This window comes from Plectropomus leopardus, chromosome 3 (assembly GCF_026936395.1).
Source record: "Plectropomus leopardus strain MGB_pleo_1.0 chromosome 3, ASM2693639v1, whole genome shotgun sequence".
In the NCBI taxonomy this organism is placed as follows: Eukaryota; Metazoa; Chordata; class Actinopteri; order Perciformes; family Serranidae; genus Plectropomus; species Plectropomus leopardus.
The window spans coordinates 12,862,333-12,887,467 of NC_142178.1; the positions used below are offsets into that span (position 1 = coordinate 12,862,333).

General features: G+C 33.1%; 1 protein-coding gene across 3 annotated transcripts in view; it reads left to right on the plus strand.

Moving 5' to 3' along the window:
• Positions 1–25,135, plus strand: part of LOC121942496 (voltage-dependent calcium channel gamma-5 subunit) — a 69,292-nt gene that overhangs the window by 22,655 nt on the left and 21,502 nt on the right. For 2 of the 3 annotated variants that reach the window (XM_088075656.1, XM_088075655.1), the window contains one exon: positions 1,414–1,455. The exons of the other annotated variant lie outside the window; for it this stretch is intronic. In XM_088075656.1, coding sequence (XP_087931782.1) covers positions 1,414–1,455 — 42 coding nt within the window. The remainder of the gene's footprint in view (positions 1–1,413; positions 1,456–25,135) is intronic. 3 annotated transcript variants of the gene reach the window in all.

Below are 25,135 nucleotides of genomic sequence, written 5' to 3' on the forward strand. Positions count from 1 at the left end.
AAGTATCTCTTTCATATTTTTAGAAACTTTATTGTGCATTTTCTCTGTTCTACATTGAGGTTTGTGACTATTGCAGTATTTTGCCTTATATTTATTTCTATTCCTATTTGTATTTCCTGATATATTTTTTGTATGTTTAATATTTGCACCAAAAACCAAAGAAAATTCCTTGTATGTGAAAACCTACTTGGTAATAAATTAATTTCTGGTTCTGATCCCTATTCTGATTCTGATTTTTATTCTAAATCTGATTTTAATTCTGATTCTGATCTATATCTGATATGGAGCATTTTGGTGCAAAGCATCTCCTACTCCAGGCCACTGCATCATGTCATTTTTTATTTTTTTTTTTACACTGAATGACCAAAAACAAAACAAAAAAAACCCTCTACAACCCAGACTGTTCAACTTAAAGCTATCTCAGTCAACAGTGGGTTGTTTGACTTATGATTAGAATCTCCAACTTTCATGGGGCAGCCCTAAATTGGCTAGTATTTACATTTCAGAAGCATAAGTAGAAGATTTTTGTTTAGTTATCCATAAAGTAAGCTCTACAACCAGTTTAACCATTTAGCTCCAAACACACATTCAGAAATGCAGGTCCAGATTCATCAAGATCCCTGTGCAAGGGAAGTTTGTACAATTATTCACCAAGAAATGCATGCAAAGGAACTTTTGGCACAAGCAAACTATCAGTGGATCATCAGTTAATTCAGTAGCACCACCTTGATCTTCATAAAGAAATTATTGAAATATATTCAATTATGCATATAGTTAAGAGTAATATTAACCATGACAGGTCTGCACCGGACAAAACTGTGGTGAATCTTGGCCTCATTGTCTAGTATTTGATATAACTTGTGTTGCACATGCACAGGCACCTCTGTTTCTCCTATTCCTCCCCTCCTCTTTAACCACTAGATGGCTGCAAGTATACAAGACTTGTTTTTGCTTGGTGTTTGAAACACTTGAGCATGAATATTTTAACTTTGCCATAACCTCTGTAGAGCGATAGGACCAGTACATTTCCTTTCACATTTCATTTCCACACTCTACTCCAACTGTAAGGTGCATCCTTGAAAGTGTCAAGTAGTTTTATTCCAGTTGAAAGATTGTCTTTGCTTGATGTCTTTCCTCATCACTTACCCAGTGGCTGACTCCACCAAAGGCACCTTTGATTGGTTGAGTGCTTTTTCTTTTTCCTTCTCTATGACCCGCATTTCTTATCCACTATAGCACTCAACATGAAAAACGAGTACAGACGGAGAAGTTCACATATATGTGCAGTGCATGTGTCCAAACCTTTTGGCCTTTCAAAATGCCATTCCTCCCCAGCTCCAACATCACAAAGGCATGCTTGGAGGTCTTGGTTGGAAAAGAAACACTAACTGTTAGATTTTATTCTTTTCTTAGAGACACAACCCTCCAGACAAGTGTTGCCCCAGAGTAAACCAGGTATCAGCTTTTGCTCCTAATCTTTGCTCCCTCTGGTAACGGCAACAATTAACTGAATCAATGTGCTGTCTTACTCTTGTTGGATGTTATTGTAGATGTTTCCTGCTCTCCTTATTAAACTCAGCCATATTTCTGTTTGGGCGCGTAAGCCTTTAAAACCTAGCCGAACTGGCTTGATTTCTTTCAAAAGGCAATGAGCAACTCAAGATGAAATGACCCGGGAATTAGAAAATGGGAAAGTAAGTAAATGAATAAACAAAAAGACAAAAAACTGCTTAACATTATACAAATTTTGTAAAATAATTTTAAATATGTAATTATTATTAATATATGTTTCTGGACATTTTTCCCTAGCTTTTTAAAAATAATTTCTAAATCTACTAATTGCAATTTATGGGACGTTTATGCCAAGTTGCTCAGGGTTCAAATGTTTACTTTTTTTAAAAAAAACTTTATATATTTACATTTACGTAATTGACCATTTATCCTGTAATGTTATTTCATTCACTGTTGAGTTGTTCCATTAACCCCCTGTTTTACAACTGACCCACTCTGTCCCATTTTCAGGGTTAATCATTCAGGCAAATCCAATTGTTATTAGGTAACAGATGTTTTCCTGCCACGTAGCAGTGTAATGGGCTAATGGTCCAGTGTGTATTTTAGGGGCAATTGAGTGGCCTTATTGCCCACTTAACTGTTCTGATTTGACCCAGAAACAATTACTGCACAGTATCACAGTGTGATGTTATGCAAGAGAATGTGAACGAGGTTGCATGGTGTTTTGGTTGGTATTGATGTTAGTTTGAGTTCATTGGGTGTTGGGCTGTTTTAATCCAGCATGAGTTCATGTAGAGGATGTCTGCAGCCAGCATTCAGAGTCTGTCGCTGAACAATATAGGACACTGAAATGCTTATGCGATGCATGCTGCAAGGTTTTTAGCAAGACAGGCATTATTGAAATTGTATTTACATGAGTGTTATTTCATCAGTTGCAATATAAATGCTTTTTATTGCAAGTCTGGAAAAATAGTTGTACATGAGTCCTTGAAGACTGAAAGAAAAGGAGCCATTAAGTTTGCTATGTTAAAGCATAATCAACATCTTATGTAACAATCATTGTTTCCTTGTGTTGCAATTACATTAGAATTGACAGAGACCTACAGTTATTCTTTATGTTAAAAAAAAAAAAAACAACAGATCTATAGTCATGTTACAACAGACAGCGGGACTGCTAACCCTCTATGGTACAATGTTGCCTGTGGGCAACATACCCATTTTTGGCCTTCTACACTCACACAATACAACCACAGTTATGATGCAAAACTTTTTTTAAAAAACAGCAGGACCGTAGTAAAACCTTAAGCAGTGTTTTAATTTTTCACCTGACTGTCTGGAGGCCATGCAGAGTCCCTCTTTTGCAGACTTTCTCTCAAGGAACAGCTGAAAACCACTTAGTATAGCACATAGAGGCACGTTATTGTATACAGTGTTGAAAAACTTTCCAAAATGGCCTAAAACCATTAAAAAACATGTTGAAAAATGACCAAAAAGCAAAGGCTATAGTAAGGCAACAATGTCAAAATTTGACATGTTTCCTTGAAAAAACAGCTGAAAACCATTATGTATAGCACCATGAGGCACGTTATAGTAGACAATGTTGAAAAAACTTTCAGAAACAGCCTAAAAACCATTCAAGAAACATGTTGAAAAAATGACCAAAAAAGCAAGGCTATAGTAAGGCGAAAATGTCAAAATTTGACATGTCCAAAAAACAGCTGAAAACCACTTAGTATAGCACGTAGAGGCAAGTTATAATATACAGTGTTGAAAAAAGTTTCAGAAACAACCGAAAAACCATTAAAAAAACACGTTGAAAAAATGACCAAAAAAGCAAGGCTATAGTAAAGGCGTAAAATGTCAAAATCTGACATGTCCAAAAAACAGCTGAAAACCACTGAGTATAGCACGTACAGACAAGTTATTGTTTACAGTGTTGAAAAAAAAAAAAATCAAAAAACGTCCGAATAACCAATAAAATAGCATGTTGAAAAAATGACCAAAAAAGCAAGGCTATAGTAAGGCGAAAATGTCAAAATTTGACATGTCCAAAAAACAGCTGAAAGCCACTTAGTATAGCGCAGAGAGACACGTTATAGTATACAGTGTTGAAAAAACTTTCCAAAATGGCCTAAAACCATTCAAAAACATGTTGAAAAATGACCAAAAAGCAAGGCTATAGTAAGGTGAAAATGTCAAAATTTGACATGTCCAAAAACCAGCTGAAAACCACTTAGTATAGCACATAGAAGCATGTTATGGTATACAGTGTTGAAAAAACTTTCAGAAACAGCCTAAAAACCATTAAAAAAACATGCTGAAAAAATGACCAAAAAAGCAAGGCTATAGTAAGGCGAAAATATCAAAATTTGACATGTCCAAAAAACAGCTGAAAACCACTTAGTATAGCACGTAGAGGCATGTTATAATATACAGTGTTGAAAAAACTTTCCAAAATGGCCTAAAAACCATTAAAAAAACATGTTGAAAAAATGACCAAAAAAGCAAGGCTATAGTAAGGCGAAAATGTCAAAATTTGACATGTCCAAAAAACAGCTGAAAACCACTTAGTATAGCACGTAGAGGCATGTTATATTAGACAGTGTTGAAAAAACTTTCAGAAACAGCCTAAAAAACATTAAAAGAACATGTTGAAAAAATGACCAAAAAAGCAAGGCTATAGTAAGGCGAAAATGTCAAAATTTGACATGTCCAAAAAACAGCTGAAAACCACTTAGTATAGCACGTAGAGGCATGTTATAGTAGACAATGTTGAAAAAACTTTCAGAAACAGCCTAAAAACCATTAAAAAACATGTTGAAAAATGACCAAAAAGCAAGGCTATAGTAAGGCGAAAATGTCAAAATTTGACATGTCCAAAAAACAGCTGAAAACCACTTAGTATAGCACGTAGAGGCATGTTATAGTAGACAATGTTGAAAAAACTTTCAGAAACAGCCTAAAAACCATTCAAAAAACATGCTGAAAAAATGACCAAAAAAGCAAGGCTATAGTAAGGCGAAAATGTCAAAATTTGACATGTCCAAAAAACAGCTGAAAACCACTTAGTATAGCGCAGAGAGACACGTTATAGTATACAGTGTTGAAAAAACTTTCCAAAATGGCCTAAAAACCATTCAAAAAACATGTTGAAAAAATGACCAAAAAAGCAAGGCTATAGTAAGGCGAAAATGTCAAAATTTGACATGTCCAAAAAACAGCTGAAAACCACTTCGTATAGCACATAGAAGCATGTTATGGTATACAGTGTTGAAAAACTTTCAGAAACAGCCTAAAACCATTAAAAAACATGTTGAAAAAATGACCAAAAAAGCAAGGCTATAGTAAGGCTTAAAATGTCAAAATTTGACATGTCCAAAAAACAGCTGAAAACCACTTAGTATAGCACATAGAGGCATGTTATAATATACAGTGTTGAAAAACTTTCCAAAATGGCCTAAAACCATTAAAAAAACATGTTGAAAAATGACCAAAAAGCAAGGCTATAGTAAGGTGAAAATGTCAAAATTTGACATGTCCAAAAAACAGCTGAAAACCACTTAATATAGCACGTAGAGGCATGTTATAGTAGACAATGTTGAAAAAACTTTCAGAAACAGCCTAAAAACCATTCAAAAAACATGTTGAAAAAATGACCAAAAAAGCAAGGCTATAGTAAGGCGAAAATGTCAAAATTTGACATGTCCAAAAAACAGCTGAAAACCACTTAGTATAGCACGTAGAGGCATGTTATAGTAGACAATGTTGAAAAAACTTTCAGAAACAGCCTAAAAACCATTCAAAAACATGTTGAAAAATGACCAAAAAAGCAAGGCTATAGTAAGGCGAAAATGTCAAAATTTGACATGTCCAAAAAACAGCTGAAAACCACTTAGTATAGCACGTAGAGGCATGTTATAGTAGACAATGTTGAAAAAACTTTCAGAAACAGCCTAAAAACCATTAAAAAAACATGTTGAAAAAATGACCAAAAAAGCAAGGCTATAGTAAGGCGAAAATGTCAAAATTTGACATGTCCAAAAAACAGCTGAAAACCACTTAATATAGCACGTAGAGGCATGTTATAGTAGACAATGTTGAAAAAACTTTCAGAAACAGCCTAAAAACCATTCAAAAAACATGTTGAAAAAATGACCAAAAAAGCAAGGCTATAGTAAGGCGAAAATGTCAAAATTTGACATGTCCAAAAAACAGCTGAAAACCACTTAGTATAGCACGTAGAAGCATGTTATGGTATACAGTGTTGAAAAAACTTTTAAAAACAGCCTAAAAACCATTCAAAAAACATGTTGAAAAAATGACCAAAAAAGCAAGGCTATAGTAAGGCGAAAATGTCAAAATTTGACATGTCCAAAAAACAGCTGAAAACCACTTAGTATAGCACGTAGAGGCACGTTATAGTAGACAATGTTGAAAAAACTTTCAGAAACAGCCTAAAAACCATTCAAGAAACATGTTGAAAAAATGACCAAAAAAGCAAGGCTATAGTAAGGCGAAAATGTCAAAATTTGACATGTCCAAAAAACAGCTGAAAACCACTTAGTATAGCACGTAGAGGCATGTTATAATATACAGTGTTGAAAAAACTTTCCAAAATGGCCTAAAAACCATTAAAAAAACATGTTGAAAAAATGACCAAAAAAGCAAGGCTATAGTAAGGCGAAAATGTCAAAATTTGACATGTCCAAAAAACAGCTGAAAACCAATTCGTATAGCACATAGAGGCACATTATAATAGACAGTGTTGAAAAAACTTTCAGAAACAGCCTAAAAACCATTAAAAAAACATGCTGAAAAAATGACCAAAAAAGCAAGGCTATAGTAAGGCGAAAATGTCAAAATTTGACATGTCCAAAAAACAGCTGAAAACCACTTAGTATAGCACGTAGAGGCATGTTATAGTAGACAATGTTGAAAAACTTTCAGAAACAGCCTAAAAACCATTCAAAAACATGTTGAAAAATGACCAAAAAAGCAAGGCTATAGTAAGGCGAAAATGTCAAAATTTGACATGTCCAAATAACAGCTGAAAACCACTTAGTATAGCACGTAGAAGCATGTTATGGTATACAGTGTTGAAAAAACTTTCAGAAACAGCCTAAAAACCATTCAAAAAACATGTTGAAAAAATGACCAAAAAAGCAAGGCTATAGTAAGGCGAAAATGTCAAAATTTGACATGTCCAAAAAACAGCTGAAAACCACTTCGTATGACACATAGAGGCACATTATAGTAGACAGTGTTGAAAAAACTTTCAGAAACAGCCTAAAAACCATTAGAAAAACATGTTGAAAAAATGACCAAAAAAGCAAGGCTATAGTAAGGTGAAAATGTCAAAATTTGACATGTCCAAAAAACAGCTGAAAACCACTTAGTATAGCACATAGAGGCATGTTATAGTAGACAGTGTTGAAAAACTTTCCAAAATGGCCTAAAACCATTAAAAAACATGTTGAAAAAATGACCAAAAAAGCAAGGCTATAGTAAGGCGAAAATGTCAAAATTTGACATGTCCAAAAAACAGCTGAAAACCACTTAGTATAGCACGTAGAGGCATGTTATAGTAGACAATGTTGAAAAAACTTTCAGAAACAGCCTAAAAACCATTCAAAAAACATGTTGAAAAAATGACCAAAAAAGCAAGGCTATAGTAAGGCGAAAATGTCAAAATTTGACATGTCCAAAAAACAGCTGAAAACCACTTAGTATAGCACGTAGAGGCATGTTATAATATACAGTGTTGAAAAAACTTTCCAAAATGGCCTAAAAACCATTGAAAAAACATGTTGAAAAAATGACCAAAAAAGCAAGGCTATAGTAAGGCGAAAATGTCAAAATTTGACATGTCCAAAAAACAGCTGAAAACCAATTCGTATAGCACATAGAGGCACATTATAATAGACAGTGTTGAAAAAACTTTCAGAAACAGCCTAAAAACCATTAAAAAAACATGCTAAAAAATAACCAAAAAAGCAAGGCTATAGTAAGGCGAAAATGTCAAAATTTGACATGTCCAAAAAACAGCTGAAAACCACTTAGTATAGCACGTAGAGGCATGTTATAGTAGACAATGTTGAAAACACTTTCAGAAACAGCCTAAAAACCATTAAAAAAACATGTTGAAAAAATGACCAAAAAAGCAAGGCTATAGTAAGGCGAAAATGTCAAAATTTGACATGTCCAAAAAACAGCTGAAAACCACTTAGTATAGCACGTAGAAGCATGTTATGGTATACAGTGTTGAAAAAACTTTCAGAAACAGCCTAAAAACCATTCAAAAAACATGTTGAAAAAATGACCAAAAAAGCAAGGCTATAGTAAGGCGAAAATGTCAAAATTTGACATGTCCAAAAAACAGCTGAAAACCACTTCGTATGACACATAGAGGCACATTATAGTAGACAGTGTTGAAAAAACTTTCAGAAACAGCCTAAAAACCATTAAAAAAACATGTTGAAAAAATGACCAAAAAAGCAAGGCTATAGTAAGGCGAAAATGTCAAAATTTGACATGTCCAAAAAACAGCTGAAAACCACTTAATATAGCACGTAGAGGCATGTTATAGTATACAGTGTTGAAAAAACTTTCCAAAATGGCCTAAAAACCATTAAAAAAACATGTTGAAAAAATGACCAAAAAAGCAAGGCTATAGTAAGGCGAAAATGTCAAAATTTGACATGTCCAAAAAACAGCTGAAAACCACTTAGTATAGCACGTAGAGGCATGTTATAGTAGACAATGTTGAAAAAACTTTCAGAAACAGCCTAAAAACCATTAAAAAAACATGTTGAAAAAATGACCAAAAAAGCAAGGCTATAGTAAGGCGAAAATGTCAAAATTTGACATGTCCAAAAAACAGCTGAAAACCACTTAGTATAGCACGTAGAGGCATGTTATAGTAGACAATGTTGAAAAAACTTTCAGAAACAGCCTAAAAACCATTCAAAAAACATGTTGAAAAAATGACCAAAAAAGCAAGGCTATAGTAAGGCGAAAATGTCAAAATTTGACATGTCCAAAAAACAGCTGAAAACCACTTAGTATAGCACGTAGAGGCATGTTATAGTAGACAATGTTGAAAAAACTTTCAGAAACAGCCTAAAAACCATTCAAAAAACATGCTGAAAAATGACCAAAAAGCAAGGCTATAGTAAGGCGAAAATGTCAAAATTTGACATGTCCAAAAAACAGCTGAAAACCACTTAGTATAGCACATAGAGGCATGTTATAGTAGACAATGTTGAAAAAACTTTCAGAAACAGCCTAAAAACCATTAAAAAAACATGCTGAAAAAATGACCAAAAAAGCAAGGCTATAGTAAGGCGAAAATGTCAAAATTTGACATGTCCAAAAAACAGCTGAAAACCACTTAGTATAGCACGTAGAGGCATGTTATAGTAGACAATGTTGAAAAAACTTTCAGAAACAGCCTAAAAACCATTCAAAAAACATGTTGAAAAAATGACCAAAAAAGCAAGGCTATAGTAAGGCGAAAATGTCAAAATTTGACATGTCCAAAAAACAGCTGAAAACCACTTAGTATAGCACGTAGAAGCATGTTATGGTATACAGTGTTGAAAAAACTTTCAGAAACAGCCTAAAACCATTCAAAAACATGTTGAAAAATGACCAAAAAGCAAGGCTATAGTAAGGCGAAAATGTCAAAATTTGACATGTCCAAAAACAGCTGAAAACCACTTAATATGACACATAGAGGCACATTATAGTAGACAGTGTTGAAAAACTTTCAGAAACAGCCTAAAAACCATTAGAAAAACATGTTGAAAAAATGACCAAAAAAGCAAGGCTATAGTAAGGTGAAAATGTCAAAATTTGACATGTCCAAAAAACAGCTGAAAACCACTTAGTATAGCACATAGAGGCATGTTATAGTAGACAGTGTTGAAAAAACTTTCCAAAATGGCCTAAAAACCATTAAAAAAACATGTTGAAAAAATGACCAAAAAAGCAAGGCTATAGTAAGGCGAAAATGTCAAAATTTGACATGTCCAAAAAACAGCTGAAAACCACTTAATATAGCACGTAGAGGCATGTTATAGTAGACAATGTTGAAAAAACTTTCAGAAACAGCCTAAAAACCATTAAAAAAACATGCTGAAAAAATGACCAAAAAAGCAAGGCTATAGTAAGGCGAAAATGTCAAAATTTGACATGTCCAAAAAACTGCTGAAAACCACTTAATATAGCACGTAGAGGCATGTTATAGTAGACAATGTTGAAAAAACTTTCAGAAACAGCCTAAAAACCATTCAAGAAACATGTTGAAAAAATGACCAAAAAAGCAAGGCTATAGTAAGGCGAAAATGTCAAAATTTGACATGTCCAAAAAACAGCTGAAAACCACTTAGTATAGCACGTAGAGGCATGTTATAATATACAGTGTTGAAAAAACTTTCCAAAATGGCCTAAAAACCATTGAAAAAACATGTTGAAAAAATGACCAAAAAAGCAAGGCTATAGTAAGGCGAAAATGTCAAAATTTGACATGTCCAAAAAACAGCTGAAAACCAATTCGTATAGCACATAGAGGCACATTATAATAGACAGTGTTGAAAAAACTTTCAGAAACAGCCTAAAAACCATTAAAAAAAACATACTGAAAAAATGACCAAAAAAGCAAGGCTATAGTAAGGTGAAAATGTCAAAATTTGACATGTCCAAAAAACAGCTAAAAACCACTTAATATAGCACGTAGAGGCATGTTATAGTAGACAATGTTGAAAAAACTTTCAGAAACAGCCTAAAAACCATTCAAAAACATGTTGAAAAATGACCAAAAAAGCAAGGCTATAGTAAAGGCGAAAATGTCAAAATTTGACATGTCCAAAAAACAGCTGAAAACCACTTAGTATAGCACGTAGAAGCATGTCATGGTATACAGTGTTGAAAAAACTTTCAGAAATAGCCTAAAAACCATTAAAAAAACATGCTGAAAAAATGACCAAAAAAGCAAGGCTATAGTAAGGCGAAAATGTCAAAATTTGACATGTCCAAAAAACAGCTGAAAACCACTTCGTATAGCACATAGAGGCACATTATAATAGACAGTGTTGAAAAAACTTTCAGAAACAGCCTAAAAACCATTAAAAAAACATGTTGAAAAAATGACCAAAAAAGCAAGGCTATAGTAAGGCGAAAATGTCAAAATTTGACATGTCCAAAAAACAGCTGAAAACCACTTAATATAGCACGTAGAGGCATGTTATAGTAGACAATGTTGAAAAAACTTTCAGAAACAGCCTAAAAACCATTCAAAAAACATGCTGAAAAAATGACCAAAAAAGCAAGGCTATAGTAAGGCGAAAATGTCAAAATTTGACATGTCCAAAAAACAGCTGAAAACCACTTAGTATAGCACGTAGAGGCATGTTATAATATACAGTGTTGAAAAAACTTTCCAAAATGGCCTAAAAACCATTCAAAAAACATGTTGAAAAAATGACCAAAAAAGCAAGGCTATAGTAAGGCGAAAATGTCAAAATTTGACATGTCCAAAAAACAGCTGAAAACCACTTAGTATAGCACGTAGAAGCATGTTATGGTATACAGTGTTGAAAAAACTTTCAGAAACAGCCTAAAAACCATTCAAAAAACATGCTGAAAAAATGACCAAAAAAGCAAGGCTATAGTAAGGCGAAAATGTCAAAATTTGACATGTCCAAAAAACAGCTGAAAACCACTTAGTATAGCACGTAGAGGCATGTTATAGTAGACAATGTTGAAAAAACTTTCAGAAACAGCCTAAAAACCATTCAAAAAACATGTTGAAAAAATGACCAAAAAAGCAAGGCTATAGTAAGGCGAAAATGTCAAAATTTGACATGTCCAAAAAACAGCTGAAAACCACTTCGTATGACACATAGAGGCACATTATAGTAGACAGTGTTGAAAAAACTTTCAGAAACAGCCTAAAAACCATTAGAAAAACATGTTGAAAAAATGACCAAAAAAGCAAGGCTATAGTAAGGTGAAAATGTCAAAATTTGACATGTCCAAAAAACAGCTGAAAACCACTTAGTATAGCACATAGAGGCATGTTATAGTAGACAGTGTTGAAAAAACTTTCCAAAATGGCCTAAAAACCATTAAAAAAACATGTTGAAAAAATGACCAAAAAAGCAAGGCTATAGTAAGGCGAAAATGTCAAAATTTGACATGTCCAAAAAACAGCTGAAAACCACTTAATATAGCACGTAGAAGCATGTCATGGTATACAGTGTTGAAAAAACTTTCAGAAACAGCCTAAAAACCATTCAAAAAACATGTTGAAAAAATGACCAAAAAAGCAAGGCTATAGTAAGGCGAAAATGTCAAAATTTGACATGTCCAAAAAACAGCTGAAAACCACTTCGTATGACACATAGAGGCACATTATAGTAGACAGTGTTGAAAAAACTTTCAGAAACAGCCTAAAAACCATTAGAAAAACATGTTGAAAAAATGACCAAAAAAGCAAGGCTATAGTAAGGTGAAAATGTCAAAATTTGACATGTCCAAAAAACAGCTGAAAACCACTTAGTATAGCACATAGAGGCATGTTATAGTAGACAGTGTTGAAAAAACTTTCCAAAATGGCCTAAAAACCATTAAAAAAACATGTTGAAAAAATGACCAAAAAAGCAAGGCTATAGTAAGGCGAAAATGTCAAAATTTGACATGTCCAAAAAACAGCTGAAAACCACTTAATATAGCACGTAGAAGCATGTCATGGTATACAGTGTTGAAAAAACTTTCAGAAACAGCCTAAAAACCATTCAAAAAACATGTTGAAAAAATGACCAAAAAAGCAAGGCTATAGTAAGGCGAAAATGTCAAAATTTGACATGTCCAAAAAACAGCTGAAAACCACTTAGTATAGCGTAGAGAGGCATGTTATAGTAGACAATGTTGAAAAAACTTTCAGAAACAGCCTAAAAACCATTCAAAAAACATGTTGAAAAAATGACCAAAAAAGCAAGGCTATAGTAAGGCGAAAATGTCAAAATTTGACATGTCCAAAAAACAGCTGAAAACCACTTAGTATAGCACGTAGAAGCATGTTATGGTATACAGTGTTGAAAAAACTTTTAGAAACAGCCTAAAAACCATTCAAAAAACATGTTGAAAAAATGACCAAAAAAGCAAGGCTATAGTAAGGCGAAAATGTCAAAATTTGACATGTCCAAAAAACAGCTGAAAACCACTTCAGATAGCACATAGAGGCACATTATAGTAGACAGTGTTGAAAAAACTTTCAGAAACAGCCTAAAAAGCATTAGAAAAACATGTTGAAAAAATGACCAAAAAAGCAAGGCTATAGTAAGGTGAAAATGTCAAAATTTGACATGTCCAAAAAACAGCTGAAAACCACTTAGTATAGCACATAGAGGCATGTTATAGTAGACAGTGTTGAAAAAACTTTCCAAAATGGCCTAAAAACCATTAAAAAAACATGTTGAAAAAATGACCAAAAAAGCAAGGCTATAGTAAGGCGAAAATGTCAAAATTTGACATGTCCAAAAAACAGCTGAAAACCACTTCGTATAGCACGTAGAGGCATGTTATAGTAGACAATGTTGAAAAAACTTTCAGAAACAGCCTAAAAACCATTAAAAAAACATGCTGAAAAAATGACCAAAAAAGCAAGGCTATAGTAAGGCGAAAATATCAAAATTTGACATGTCCAAAAAACAGCTGAAAACCACTTAGTATAGCACATAGAGGCACGTTATAGTAGACAGTGTTGAAAAAACTTTCAGAAACAGCCTAAAAACCATTCAGAAAACATGTTGAAAAAATGACCAAAAAAGCAAGGCTATAGTAAGGCGAAAATGTCAAAATTTGACATGTCCAAAAAACAGCTGAAAACCACTTAGTATAGCACATAGAGGCATGTTATAGTATACAGTGTTGAAAAACCTTTCCAAAATGGTCTAAAAACCATTAAAAAAACATGTTGAAAAAATGACCAAAAAAGCAAGGCTATAGTAAGGCAAAAATGTCAAAATTTGACATGTCCAAAAAGCAGCTGAAAACCACTTCGTATAGGACATAGAAGCATGTTATGGTATACAGTGTTGAAAAAACTTTCAGAAACAGCCTAAAAACCATTCAAAAAACATGTTGAAAAAATGACCAAAAAAGCAAGGCTATAGTAAGGCGAAAATGTCAAAATTTGACATGTCCAAAAAACAGCTGAAAACCACTTAGTATAGCACGTAGAGGCATGTTATAGTAGACAATGTTGAAAAAACTTTCAGAAACAGCCTAAAAACCATTCAAAAACCATGTTGAAAAAATGACCAAAAAAGCAAGGCTATAGTAAGGCGAAAATGTCAAAATTTGACATGTCCAAAAAACAGCTGAAAACCACTTCGTATAGCACGTAGAGGCATGTTATAGTAGACAATGTTGAAAAAACTTTCAGAAACAGCCTAAAAACCATTAAAAAAACATGTTGAAAAAATGACCAAAAAAGCAAGGCTATAGTAAGGCGAAAATGTCAAAATTTGACATGTCCAAAAAACAGCTGAAAACCACTTCGTATAGCACATAGAAGCATGTTATGGTATACAGTGTTGAAAAAACTTTCAGAAACAGCCTAAAAACCATTCAGAAAACATGTTGAAAAAATGACCAAAAAAGCAAGGCTATAGTAAGGCGAAAATGTCAAAATTTGACATGTCCAAAAAACAGCTGAAAACCACTTAGTATAGCACATAGAGGCATGTTATAGTATACAGTGTTGAAAAAACTTTCCAAAATGGCCTAAAAACCATTAAAAAAACATGTTGAAAAAATGACCAAAAAAGCAAGGCTATAGTAAGGCGAAAATGTCAAAATTTGACATGTCCAAAAAACAGCTGAAAACCACTTCGTATAGGACATAGAAGCATGTTATGGTATACAGTGTTGAAAAAACTTTCAGAAACAGCCTAAAAACCATTAAAAAAACATGTTGAAAAAATGACCAAAAAAGCAAGGCTATAGTAAGGCGAAAATGTCAAAATTTGACATGTCCAAAAAACAGCTGAAAACCACTTAATATAGCACGTAGAGGCATGTTATAGTAGACAATGTTGAAAAAACTTTCAGAAACAGCCTAAAAACCATTAAAAAAACATGTTGAAAAAATGACCAAAAAAGCAAGGCTATAGTAAGGCGAAAATGTCAAAATTTGACATGTCCAAAAAACAGCTGAAAACCACTTCGTATAGCACGTAGAAGCATGTTATGGTATACAGTGTTGAAAAAACTTTCAGAAACAGCCTAAAAACCATTAAAAAAACATGTTGAAAAAATGACCAAAAAAGCAAGGCTATAGTAAGGCGAAAATGTCAAAATTTGACATGTCCAAAAAACAGCTGAAAACCACTTAATATAGCACGTAGAGGCATGTTATAGTAGACAATGTTGAAAAAACTTTCAGAAACAGCCTAAAAACCATTAAAAAAACATGTTGAAAAAATGACCAAAAAAGCAAGGCTATAGTAAGGCGAAAATGTCAAAATTTGACATGTCCAAAAAACAGCTGAAAACCACTTAGTATAGCGCAGAGAGGCATGTTATAGTAGACAATGTTGAAAAAACTTTCAGAAACAACCTAAAAACCATTCAAAAAACATGTTGAAAAAATGACCAAAAAAGCAAGGCTATAGTAAGGCGAAAATGTCAAAATTTGACATGTCCAAAAAACAGCTGAAAACCACTTAATATAGCACGTAGAGGCATGTTATAGTAGACAATGTTGAAAAAACTTTCAGAAACAGCCTAAAAACCATTCAAAAAACATGTTGAAAAAATGACCAAAAAAGCAAGGCTATAGTAAGGCGAAAATGTCAAAATTTGACATGTCCAAAAAACAGCTGAAAACCACTTAGTATAGCACATAGAGGCACGTTATTGTAGACAGTGTTGAAAAAACTTTCCAAAATGGCCTAAAAACCATTAAAAAAACATGTTGAAAAAATGACCAAAAAAGCAAGGCTATAGTAAGGCGAAAATGTCAAAATTTGACATGTCCAAAAAACAGATGAAAACCACTTCGTATAGCACGTAGAAGCATGTTATGGTATACAGTGTTGAAAAAACTTTTAAAAACAGCCTAAAAACCATTCAAAAACCATGTTGAAAAAATGACCAAAAAAGCAAGGCTATAGTAAGGCGAAAATGTCAAAATTTGACATGTCCAAAAAACAGCTGAAAACCACTTAGTATAGCACATAGAGGCACGTTATTGTATACAGTGTTGAAAAAACTTTCCAAAATGGCCTAAAAACCATTCAAAAAACATGTTGAAAAAATGACCAAAAAAGCAAGGCTATAGTAAGGCGAAAATGTCAAAATTTGACATGTCCAAAAAACAGCTGAAAACCACTTAGTATAGCGCAGAGAGGCACGTTATAGTATACAGTGTTGAAAAAACTTTCCAAAATGGCCTAAAAACCATTAAAAAAACATGTTGAAAAAATGACCAAAAAAGCAAGGCTATAGTAAGGCGAAAATGTCAAAATTTGACATGTCCAAAAAACAGCTGAAAACCACTTAGTATAGCACGTAGAGGCATGTTATAGTATACAGTGTTGAAAAAACTTTTAGAAACAGCCTAAAAACCATTCAAAAAACATGTTGAAAAAATGACCAAAAAAGCAAGGCTATAGTAAGGCGAAAATGTCAAAATTTGACATGTCCAAAAAACAGCTGAAAACCACTTAGTATAGCACGTAGAGGCATGTTATAATATACAGTGTTGAAAAAACTTTCCAAAATGGCCTAAAAACCATTAAAAAAACATGTTGAAAAAATGACCAAAAAAACAAGGCTATAGCAAGGCGAAAATGTCAAAATTTGACATGTCCAAAAAACAGCTGAAAACCACTTAATATAGCACGTAGAGGCATGTTATAGTAGACAATGTTGAAAAAACTTTCAGAAACAGCCTAAAAACCATTCAAAAAACATGTTGAAAAAATGACCAAAAAAGCAAGGCTATAGTAAGGCGAAAATGTCAAAATTTGACATGTCCAAAAAACAGCTGAAAACCACTTAGTATAGCACATAGAGGCACGTTATTGTAGACAGTGTTGAAAAAACTTTCCAAAATGGCCTAAAAACCATTAAAAAAACATGTTGAAAAAATGACCAAAAAAGCAAGGCTATAGTAAGGCGAAAATGTCAAAATTTGACATGTCCAAAAAACAGCTGAAAACCACTTAGTATAGCACATAGAGGCACGTTATTGTATACAGTGTTGAAAAAACTTTCCAAAATGGCCTAAAAACCATTAAAAAAACATGTTGAAAAAATGACCAAAAAAGCAAGGCTATAGTAAGGCGAAAATGTCAAAATTTGACATGTCCAAAAAACAGCTGAAAACCACTTAGTATAGCGCAGAGAGACACGTTATAGTATACAGTGTTGAAAAAACTTTCCAAAATGGCCTAAAAACCATTAAAAAAACATGTTGAAAAAATGACCAAAAAAGCAAGGCTATAGTAAGGCGAAAATGTCAAAATTTGACATGTCCAAAAAACAGCTGAAAACCACTTAATATAGCACGTAGAGGCATGTTATAGTAGACAATGTTGAAAAAACTTTCAGAAACAGCCTAAAAACCATTCAAAAAACATGATGACAAAATGACCAAATAAGCAAGGCTATAGTAAGGCGAAAATGTCAAAATTTGACATGTCCAAAAAACAGCTGAAAACCACTTAGTATAGCACATAGAGGCACGTTATTGTATACAGTGTTGAAAAAACTTTCCAAAATGGCCTAAAACCAATAAAAAAACATGTTGAAAAATGACCAAAAAGAAAGGCTATAGTAAGGCGAAAATGTCAAAATTTGACATGTCCAAAAAACAGCTGAAAACCACTTAATATAGCACGTACAGGCATGTTATAGTAGACAATGTTGAAAAACTTTCAGAAACAGCCTAAAAACCATTCAAAAAACATGTTGAAAAATGACCAAAAAAGCAAGGCTATAGTAAGGCGAAAATGTCAAAATTTGACATGTCCACAAAACAGCTGAAAAGCACTTAGTATAGCACATAGAGGCACGTTATTGTATACAGTGTTGAAAAAACTTTTAGAAACAGCCTAAAAACCATTCAAAAAACATGTTGAAAAAATGACCAAAAAAGCAAGGCTATAGTAAGGCGAAAATGTCAAAATTTGACATGTCCAAAAAACAGCTGAAAACCACTTAGTATAGCACATAGAGGCATGTTATAGTATACAGTGTTGAAAAAACTTTTAAAAACAGCCTAAAAACCATTCAAAAAACATGTTGAAAAAATGACCAAAAAAGCAAGGCTATAGTAAGGCGAAAATGTCAAAATTTGACATGTCCAAAAAACAGCTGAAAACCACTTAGTATAGCACATAGAGGCACGTTATAGTATACAGTGTTGAAAAAACTTTCAGAAACAGCCTAAAACCATTCAAAAACATGTTGAAAAATGACCAAAAAGCAAGGCTATAGTAAGGCGAAAATGTCAAAATTTGACATGTCCAAAAACAGCTGAAAACCACTTAGTATAGCACATAGAGGCATGTTATAGTAGACAGTGTTGAAAAACTTTCAGAAACAGCCTAAAACCATTCAAAAACATGTTGAAAAAATGACCAAAAAAGCAAGGCTATAGCAAGGCGAAAATGTCAAAATTTGACATGTCCAAAAAATAGCTGAAAACCACTCGGTATAGCACGTAGAGACATGTTATAGTAGACAATGTTGAAAAAACTTTCAGAAACAGCCTCAAAACCATTAAAAACCTGTTGAAAAAAAAACCAAAAAAGCAAGGCTATAGTAAGGCGAAAATGTCAAAATTTGACATGTCCAAAAAACAGCTGAAAACCACTTAGTATATCACATAGAGGCATGTTATAGTATACAGTGTTGAAAAAACTTTCAGAAACAGCCTAAAACCATTAAAAAACATGTTGAAAAAATGACCAAAAAGCAAGGCTATAGTAAGGCGAAAATGTCAAAATTTGACATGTCCAAAAAACAGCTGAAAACCACTTAATATAGCACGTAGAGGCATGTTATAGTAGACAGTGTTGAAAAACTTTCAGAAACAGCCTAAAAACCATTCAAAAAACATGTTGAAAAAATGACCAAAAAAGCAAGGCTATAGTAAGGCGAAAATGTCAAAATTTGACATGTCCAAAAAACAGCTGAAAACCACTTAGTATAGCACGTAGAGGCACGTTATAGTAGACAGTGTTGAAAAAACTTTCAGAAACAGCCTAAAAACCATTCAAAAACATGTTGAAAAATGACCAAAAAAGCAAGGCTATAGTAAGGCGAAAATGTCAAAATTTGACATGTCCAAAAACAGCTGAAAACAACTTAATATAGCATGTAGAGGTATGTTATAGTAGACAGTGTTGAAAAAACTTTCAGAAACAGCCTAAAACCATTAAAAAACATGTTGAAAAATGACCAAAAAAGCAAGGCTATAGTAAGGCGAAAATGTCAAAATTTGACATGTCCAAAAACAGCTGAAAACCACTTAGTATAGCACATAGAGGCATGTTATAGTAGACAGTGTTGAAAAAACTTTCAGAAACAGCCTAAAAACCATTCAAAAAACATGTTGAAAAATGACCAAAAAAGCAAGGCTATAGTAAGGCGAAAATGTCAAAATTTGACATGTCCAAAAAACAGCTGAAAACCACTTAGTATAGCACATAGAGGCATGTTATAGTAGACAGTGTTGAAAAAACTTTCAGAAACAGCCTAAAAACCATTAAAAAAACATGTTGAAAAAATGACCAAAAAAGCAAGGCTATAGTAAGGCGAAAATGTCAAAATTTGACATGTCCAAAAAACAGCTGAAAACCACTTAATATAGCACGTAGAGGCATGTTATAGTATACAGTGTTGAAAAACTTTCAGAAACAGCCTAAAAACCATTCAAAAACATGTTGAAAAATGACCAAAAAAGCAAGGCTATAGTAAGGCGAAATGTCAAAATTTGACATGTCCAAAAACAGCTGAAAACCACTTAGTATAGCACATAGAGGCATGTTATAGTAGACAATGTTGAAAAACTTTCAGAAACAGCCTAAAACCATTAAAAAACATGTTGAAAAATGACCAAAAAAGCAAGGCTATAGTAAAGGCGAAAATGTCAAAATTTGACATGTCCAAAAAACAGCTGAAAACCACTTAGTATAGCACATAGAGGCATGTTATAGTAGACAGTGTTGAAAAACTTTCAGAAACAGCCTAAAACCATTCAAAAACCGTGTTGAAAAAATAACCAAAAAAGCAAGGCTATAGTAAGGCGAAAATGTCAAAATTTGACATGTCCAAAAAACAGCTGAAAACCACTTAGTGTTGCACATAGAGGCATGTTATATTAGACAGTGTTGAAAAAACTTTCAGAAACAGCCTAAAAACCATTAAAAGAACATGTTGAAAAAATGACCAAAAAAGCAAGGCTATAGTAAGGCGAAAATGTCAAAATTTGACATGTCCAAAAAACAGCTGAAAACCACTTCGTATAGGACACAGAGGCATGTTATAGTATACAGTGTTGAAAAACTTTCAGAAACAGCCTAAAACCATTCAAAAAACATCTTGAAAAAATGACCAAAAAAGCAAGGCTATAGTAAGGCGAAAATGTCAAAATTTGACATGTCCAAAAAACAGCTGAAAACCACTTAATATAGCACGTAGAGGCATGTTATAGTAGACAATGTTGAAAAAACTTTCAGAAACAGCCTAAAAACCATTCAAAAAACATGTTGAAAAATGACCAAAAAAGCAAGGCTATAGTAAGGTGAAAATGTCAAAATTTGACATGTCCAAAAAACAGCTGAAAACCACTTAATATAGCACGTAGAGGCATGTTATAGTAGACAATGTTGAAAAAACTTTCCAAAATGGCCTAAAAACCATTAAAAAAACATGTTGAAAAAATGACCAAAAAAGCAAGGCTATAGTAAGGCGAAAATGTCAAAATTTGACATGTCCAAAAACAGCTGAAAACCACTTCGTATAGCACATAGAGGCATGTTATAGTATACAGTGTTGAAAAAACTTTCAGAAACAGCCTAAAAACCATGAAAAAACATGTTGAAAAAATGACCAAAAAAGCAAGGCTATAGTAAGGCGAAAATGTCAAAATTTGACATGTCCAAAAAACAGCTGAAAACCACTTAGTGTTGCACATAGAGGCATGTTATAGTAGACAATGTTGAAAAAACTTTCAGAAACAGCCTAAAAACCATTCAAAAAACATGTTGAAAAAATGACCAAAAAAGCAAGGCTATAGTAAGGCGAAAATGTCAAAATTTGACATGTCCAAAAAACAGCTGAAAACCACTTAGTATAGCACATAGAGGCATGTTATAGTAGACAGTGTTGAAAAAACTTTCAAAAACAGCCTAAAACCATTAAAAAACATGTTGAAAAATGACCAAAAAGCAAGGCTATAGTAAGGCGAAAATGTCAAAATTTGACATGTCCAAAAAACAGCTGAAAACCACTTAGTATAGCACGTAGAGGCATGTTATGGTACACAGTGTTGAAAAAAACTTTCAGAAACAGCCTCAAAATCATTAAAAAAAAACATGTTGAAAAAATGACCAAAAAAGCAAGGCTATAGTAAGGCTTAAAATGTCAAAATTTGACATGTCCAAAAAACAGCTGAAAACCACTTAGTATAGCACGTAGAGGCATGTTATATTAGACAGTGTTGAAAAAACTTTCAGAAACAGCCTAAAAACCATTAAAAGAACATGTTGAAAAAATGACCAAAAAAGCAAGGCTATAGTAAGGCGAAAATGTCAAAATTTGACATGTCCAAAAAACAGCTGAAAACCACTTAGTATAGCACATAGAGGCACATTATAATAGACAGTGTTGAAAAAACTTTCAGAAACAGCCTAAAAACCATTAAAAAAACATGTTGAAAAAATGACCAAAAAAGCAAGGCTATAGTAAGGCGAAAATGTCAAAATTTGACATGTCCAAAAAACAGCTGAAAACCACTTAGTATAGCACATAGAGGCACGTTATAGTAGACAGTGTTGAAAAAACTTTCAGAAACAGCCTAAAAACCATTCAAAAAACATGTTGAAAAAATGACCAAAAAAGCAAGGCTATAGTAAGGCGAAAATGTCAAAATTTGACATGTCCAAAAAACAGCTGAAAACCACTTAGTATAGCACATAGAGGCACGTTATTGTATACAGTGTTGAAAAAACTTTCCAAAATGGCCTAAAAACCATGAAAAAAACATGTTGAAAAATGACCAAAAAGCAAGGCTATAGTAAGGTGAAAATGTCAAAATTTGACATGTCCAAAAAACAGCTGAAAACCACTTAGTATAGCACAGAGGCATGTTATAGTATACAGTGTTGAAAAACTTTCCAAAATGGCCTAAAAACCATTAAAAAACATGTTGAAAAATGACCAAAAAGCAAGGCTATAGTAAAGGCAAAATGTCAAAATTTGACATGTCCAAAAAACAGCTGAAAACCACTTAATATAGCACGTAGAGGCATGTTATAGTAGACAATGTTGAAAAAACTTTCAGAAACAGCCTAAAAACCATTCAAAAAACATGTTGAAAAAATGACCAAAAAAGCAAGGCTATAGTAAGGCGAAAATGTCAAAATTTGACATGTCCAAAAAACAGCTGAAAACCACTTAGTATAGCACATAGAGGCACGTTATAGTAGACAGTGTTGAAAAAACTTTCAGAAACAGCCTAAAAACCATTAAAAAAACATGTTGAAAAAATGACCAAAAAAGCAAGGCTATAGTAAGGCGAAAATGTCAAAATTTGACATGTCCAAAAAACAGCTGAAAACCACTTCGTTTTGCACATAGAGGCACATTATAATAGACAGTGTTGAAAAAACTTTCAGAAACAGCCTAAAAACCATTAAAAAACATGTTGAAAAATGACCAAAAAAGCAAGGCTATAGTAAGGCGAAAATGTCAAAATTTGACATGTCCAAAAACAGCTGAAAACCACTTAGTATAGCACATAGAGGCACGTTATAGTAGACAGTGTTGAAAAACTTTCAGAAACAGCCTAAAAACCATTCAAAAAACATGTTGAAAAATGACCAAAAAGCAAGGCTATAGTAAGGCGAAAATGTCAAAATTTGACATGTCCAAAAACAGCTGAAAACCACTTAGTATAGCACATAGAGGCATGTTATAGTAGACAGTGTTGAAAAAACTTTCAGAAACAGCCTAAAACCATTCAAAAACATGTTGAAAAATGACCAAAAAGCAAGGCTATAGTAAGGCGAAAATGTCAAAATTTGACATGTCCAAAAAACAGCTGAAAACCACTTAGTATAGCACATAGAGGCACGTTATAGTAGACAGTGTTGAAAAAACTTTCAGAAACAGCCTAAAAACCATTAAAAAAACATGTTGAAAAAATGACCAAAAAAGCAAGGCTATAGTAAGGCGAAAATGTCAAAATTTGACATGTCCAAAAAACAGCTGAAAACCACTTCGTATAGCACATAGAGGCACATTATAATAGACAGTGTTGAAAAAACTTTCAGAAACAGCCTAAAACCATTAAAAAACATGTTGAAAAAATGACCAAAAAGCAAGGCTATAGTAAGGCGAAAATGTCAAAATTTGACATGTCCAAAAAACAGCTGTAAACCACTTAGTATAGCACATAGAGGCACGTTATAGTAGACAGTGCTGAAAAAACTTTCAGAAACAGCCTAAAAACCATTAAAAAAACCATGTTGAAAAATGACCAAAAAAGCAAGGCTATAGTAAAGGCGAAAATGTCAAAATTTGACATGTCCAAAAACAGCTGAAAACCACTTAGTATAGCACATAGAGGCACGTTATTGTATTCAGTGTTGAAAAAACATTCAAAAATGGCCAAAAAACCATAAAAAAACATGTTGAAAAAATGACCAAAAAAGCAAGGCTATAGTAAGGTGAAAATGTCAAAATTTGACATGTCCAAAAAACAGCTGAAAACCACTTAGTTTTGCGCAGAGAGGCACGTTATAGTATACAGTGTTGAAAAAACTTTCCAAAATGGCCTAAAAACCATTAAAAAAACATGTTAAAAAAAATGACCAAAAAAGCAAGGCTATAGTAAGGCGAAAATGTCAAAATTTGACATGTCCAAAAACAGCTGAAAACCACTTAATATAGCACATAGAGGCATGTTATAGTAGACAATGTTGAAAAAACTTTCAGAAACAGCCTAAAACCATTAAAAAAACATGTTGAAAAATGACCAAAACAGCAAGGCTATAGTAAGGCGAAAATGTCAAAATTTGACATGTCCAAAAAACAGCTGAAAACCACTTAGTATAGCACATAGAGGCACGTTATAGTAGACAATGTTGAAAAAACTTTCAGAAACAGCCTAAAACCATTCAAAAAACATGTTGAAAAAATGACCAAAAAAGCAAGGCTATAGTAAGGCGAAAATGTCAAAATTTGACATGTCCAAAAAACAGCTGAAAACCACTTCGTATAGCACATAGAGGCACATTATAATAGACAGTGTTGAAAAAACTTTCAGAAACAGCATAAAACCATTAAAAAACATGTTGAAAAATGACCAAAAAAGCAAGGCTATAGTAAGGCGAAAATGTCAAAATTTGACATGTCCAAAAACAGCTGAAAACCACTTAGTATAGCACATAGAGGCACGTTATAGTAGACAGTGTTGAAAAACTTTCAGAAACAGCCTAAAACCATTCAAAAACATGTTGAAAAATGACCAAAAAAGCAAGGCTATAGTAAAGGCGAAAATGTCAAAATTTGACATGTCCAAAAAACAGCTGAAAACCACTTAATATAGCACGTAGAGGCATGTTATAGTAGACAATGTTGAAAAAACTTTCAGAAACAGCCTAAAAACCATTAAAAAAACATGTTGAAAAAATGACCAAAAAAGCAAGGCTATAGTAAGGCTTAAAATGTCAAAATTTGACATGTCCAAAAACAGCTGAAAACCACTTAGTATAGCACATAGAGGCATGTTATAGTAGACAGTGTTGAAAAACTTTCAGAAACAGCCTAAAAACCATTCAGAAAACATGTTGAAAAAATGACCAAAAAAGCAAGGCTATAGTAAGGCGAAAATGTCAAAATTTGACATGTCCAAAAAACAGCTGAAAACCACTTAGTATAGCACATAGAGGCACGTTATAGTAGACAGTGTTGAAAAAACTTTCAGAAACAGCCTAAAAACCATTAAAAAAACATGTTGAAAAAATGACCAAAAAAGCAAGGCTATAGTAAGGCGAAAATGTCAAAATTTGACATGTCCAAAAAACAGCTGAAAACCACTTCGTATAGCACATAGAGGCACATTATAATAGACAGTGTTGAAAAAACTTTCAGAAACAGCCTAAAAACCATTAAAAAAACATGCTGAAAAAATGACCAAAAAAGCAAGGCTATAGTAAGGCGAAAATGTCAAAATTTGACATGTCCAAAAAACAGCTGAAAACCACTTAGTATAGCACATAGAGGCACGTTATAGTAGACAGTGTTGAAAAAACTTTCAGAAACAGCCTAAAAACCATTAAAAAACATGTTGAAAAATGACCAAAAAAGCAAGGCTATAGTA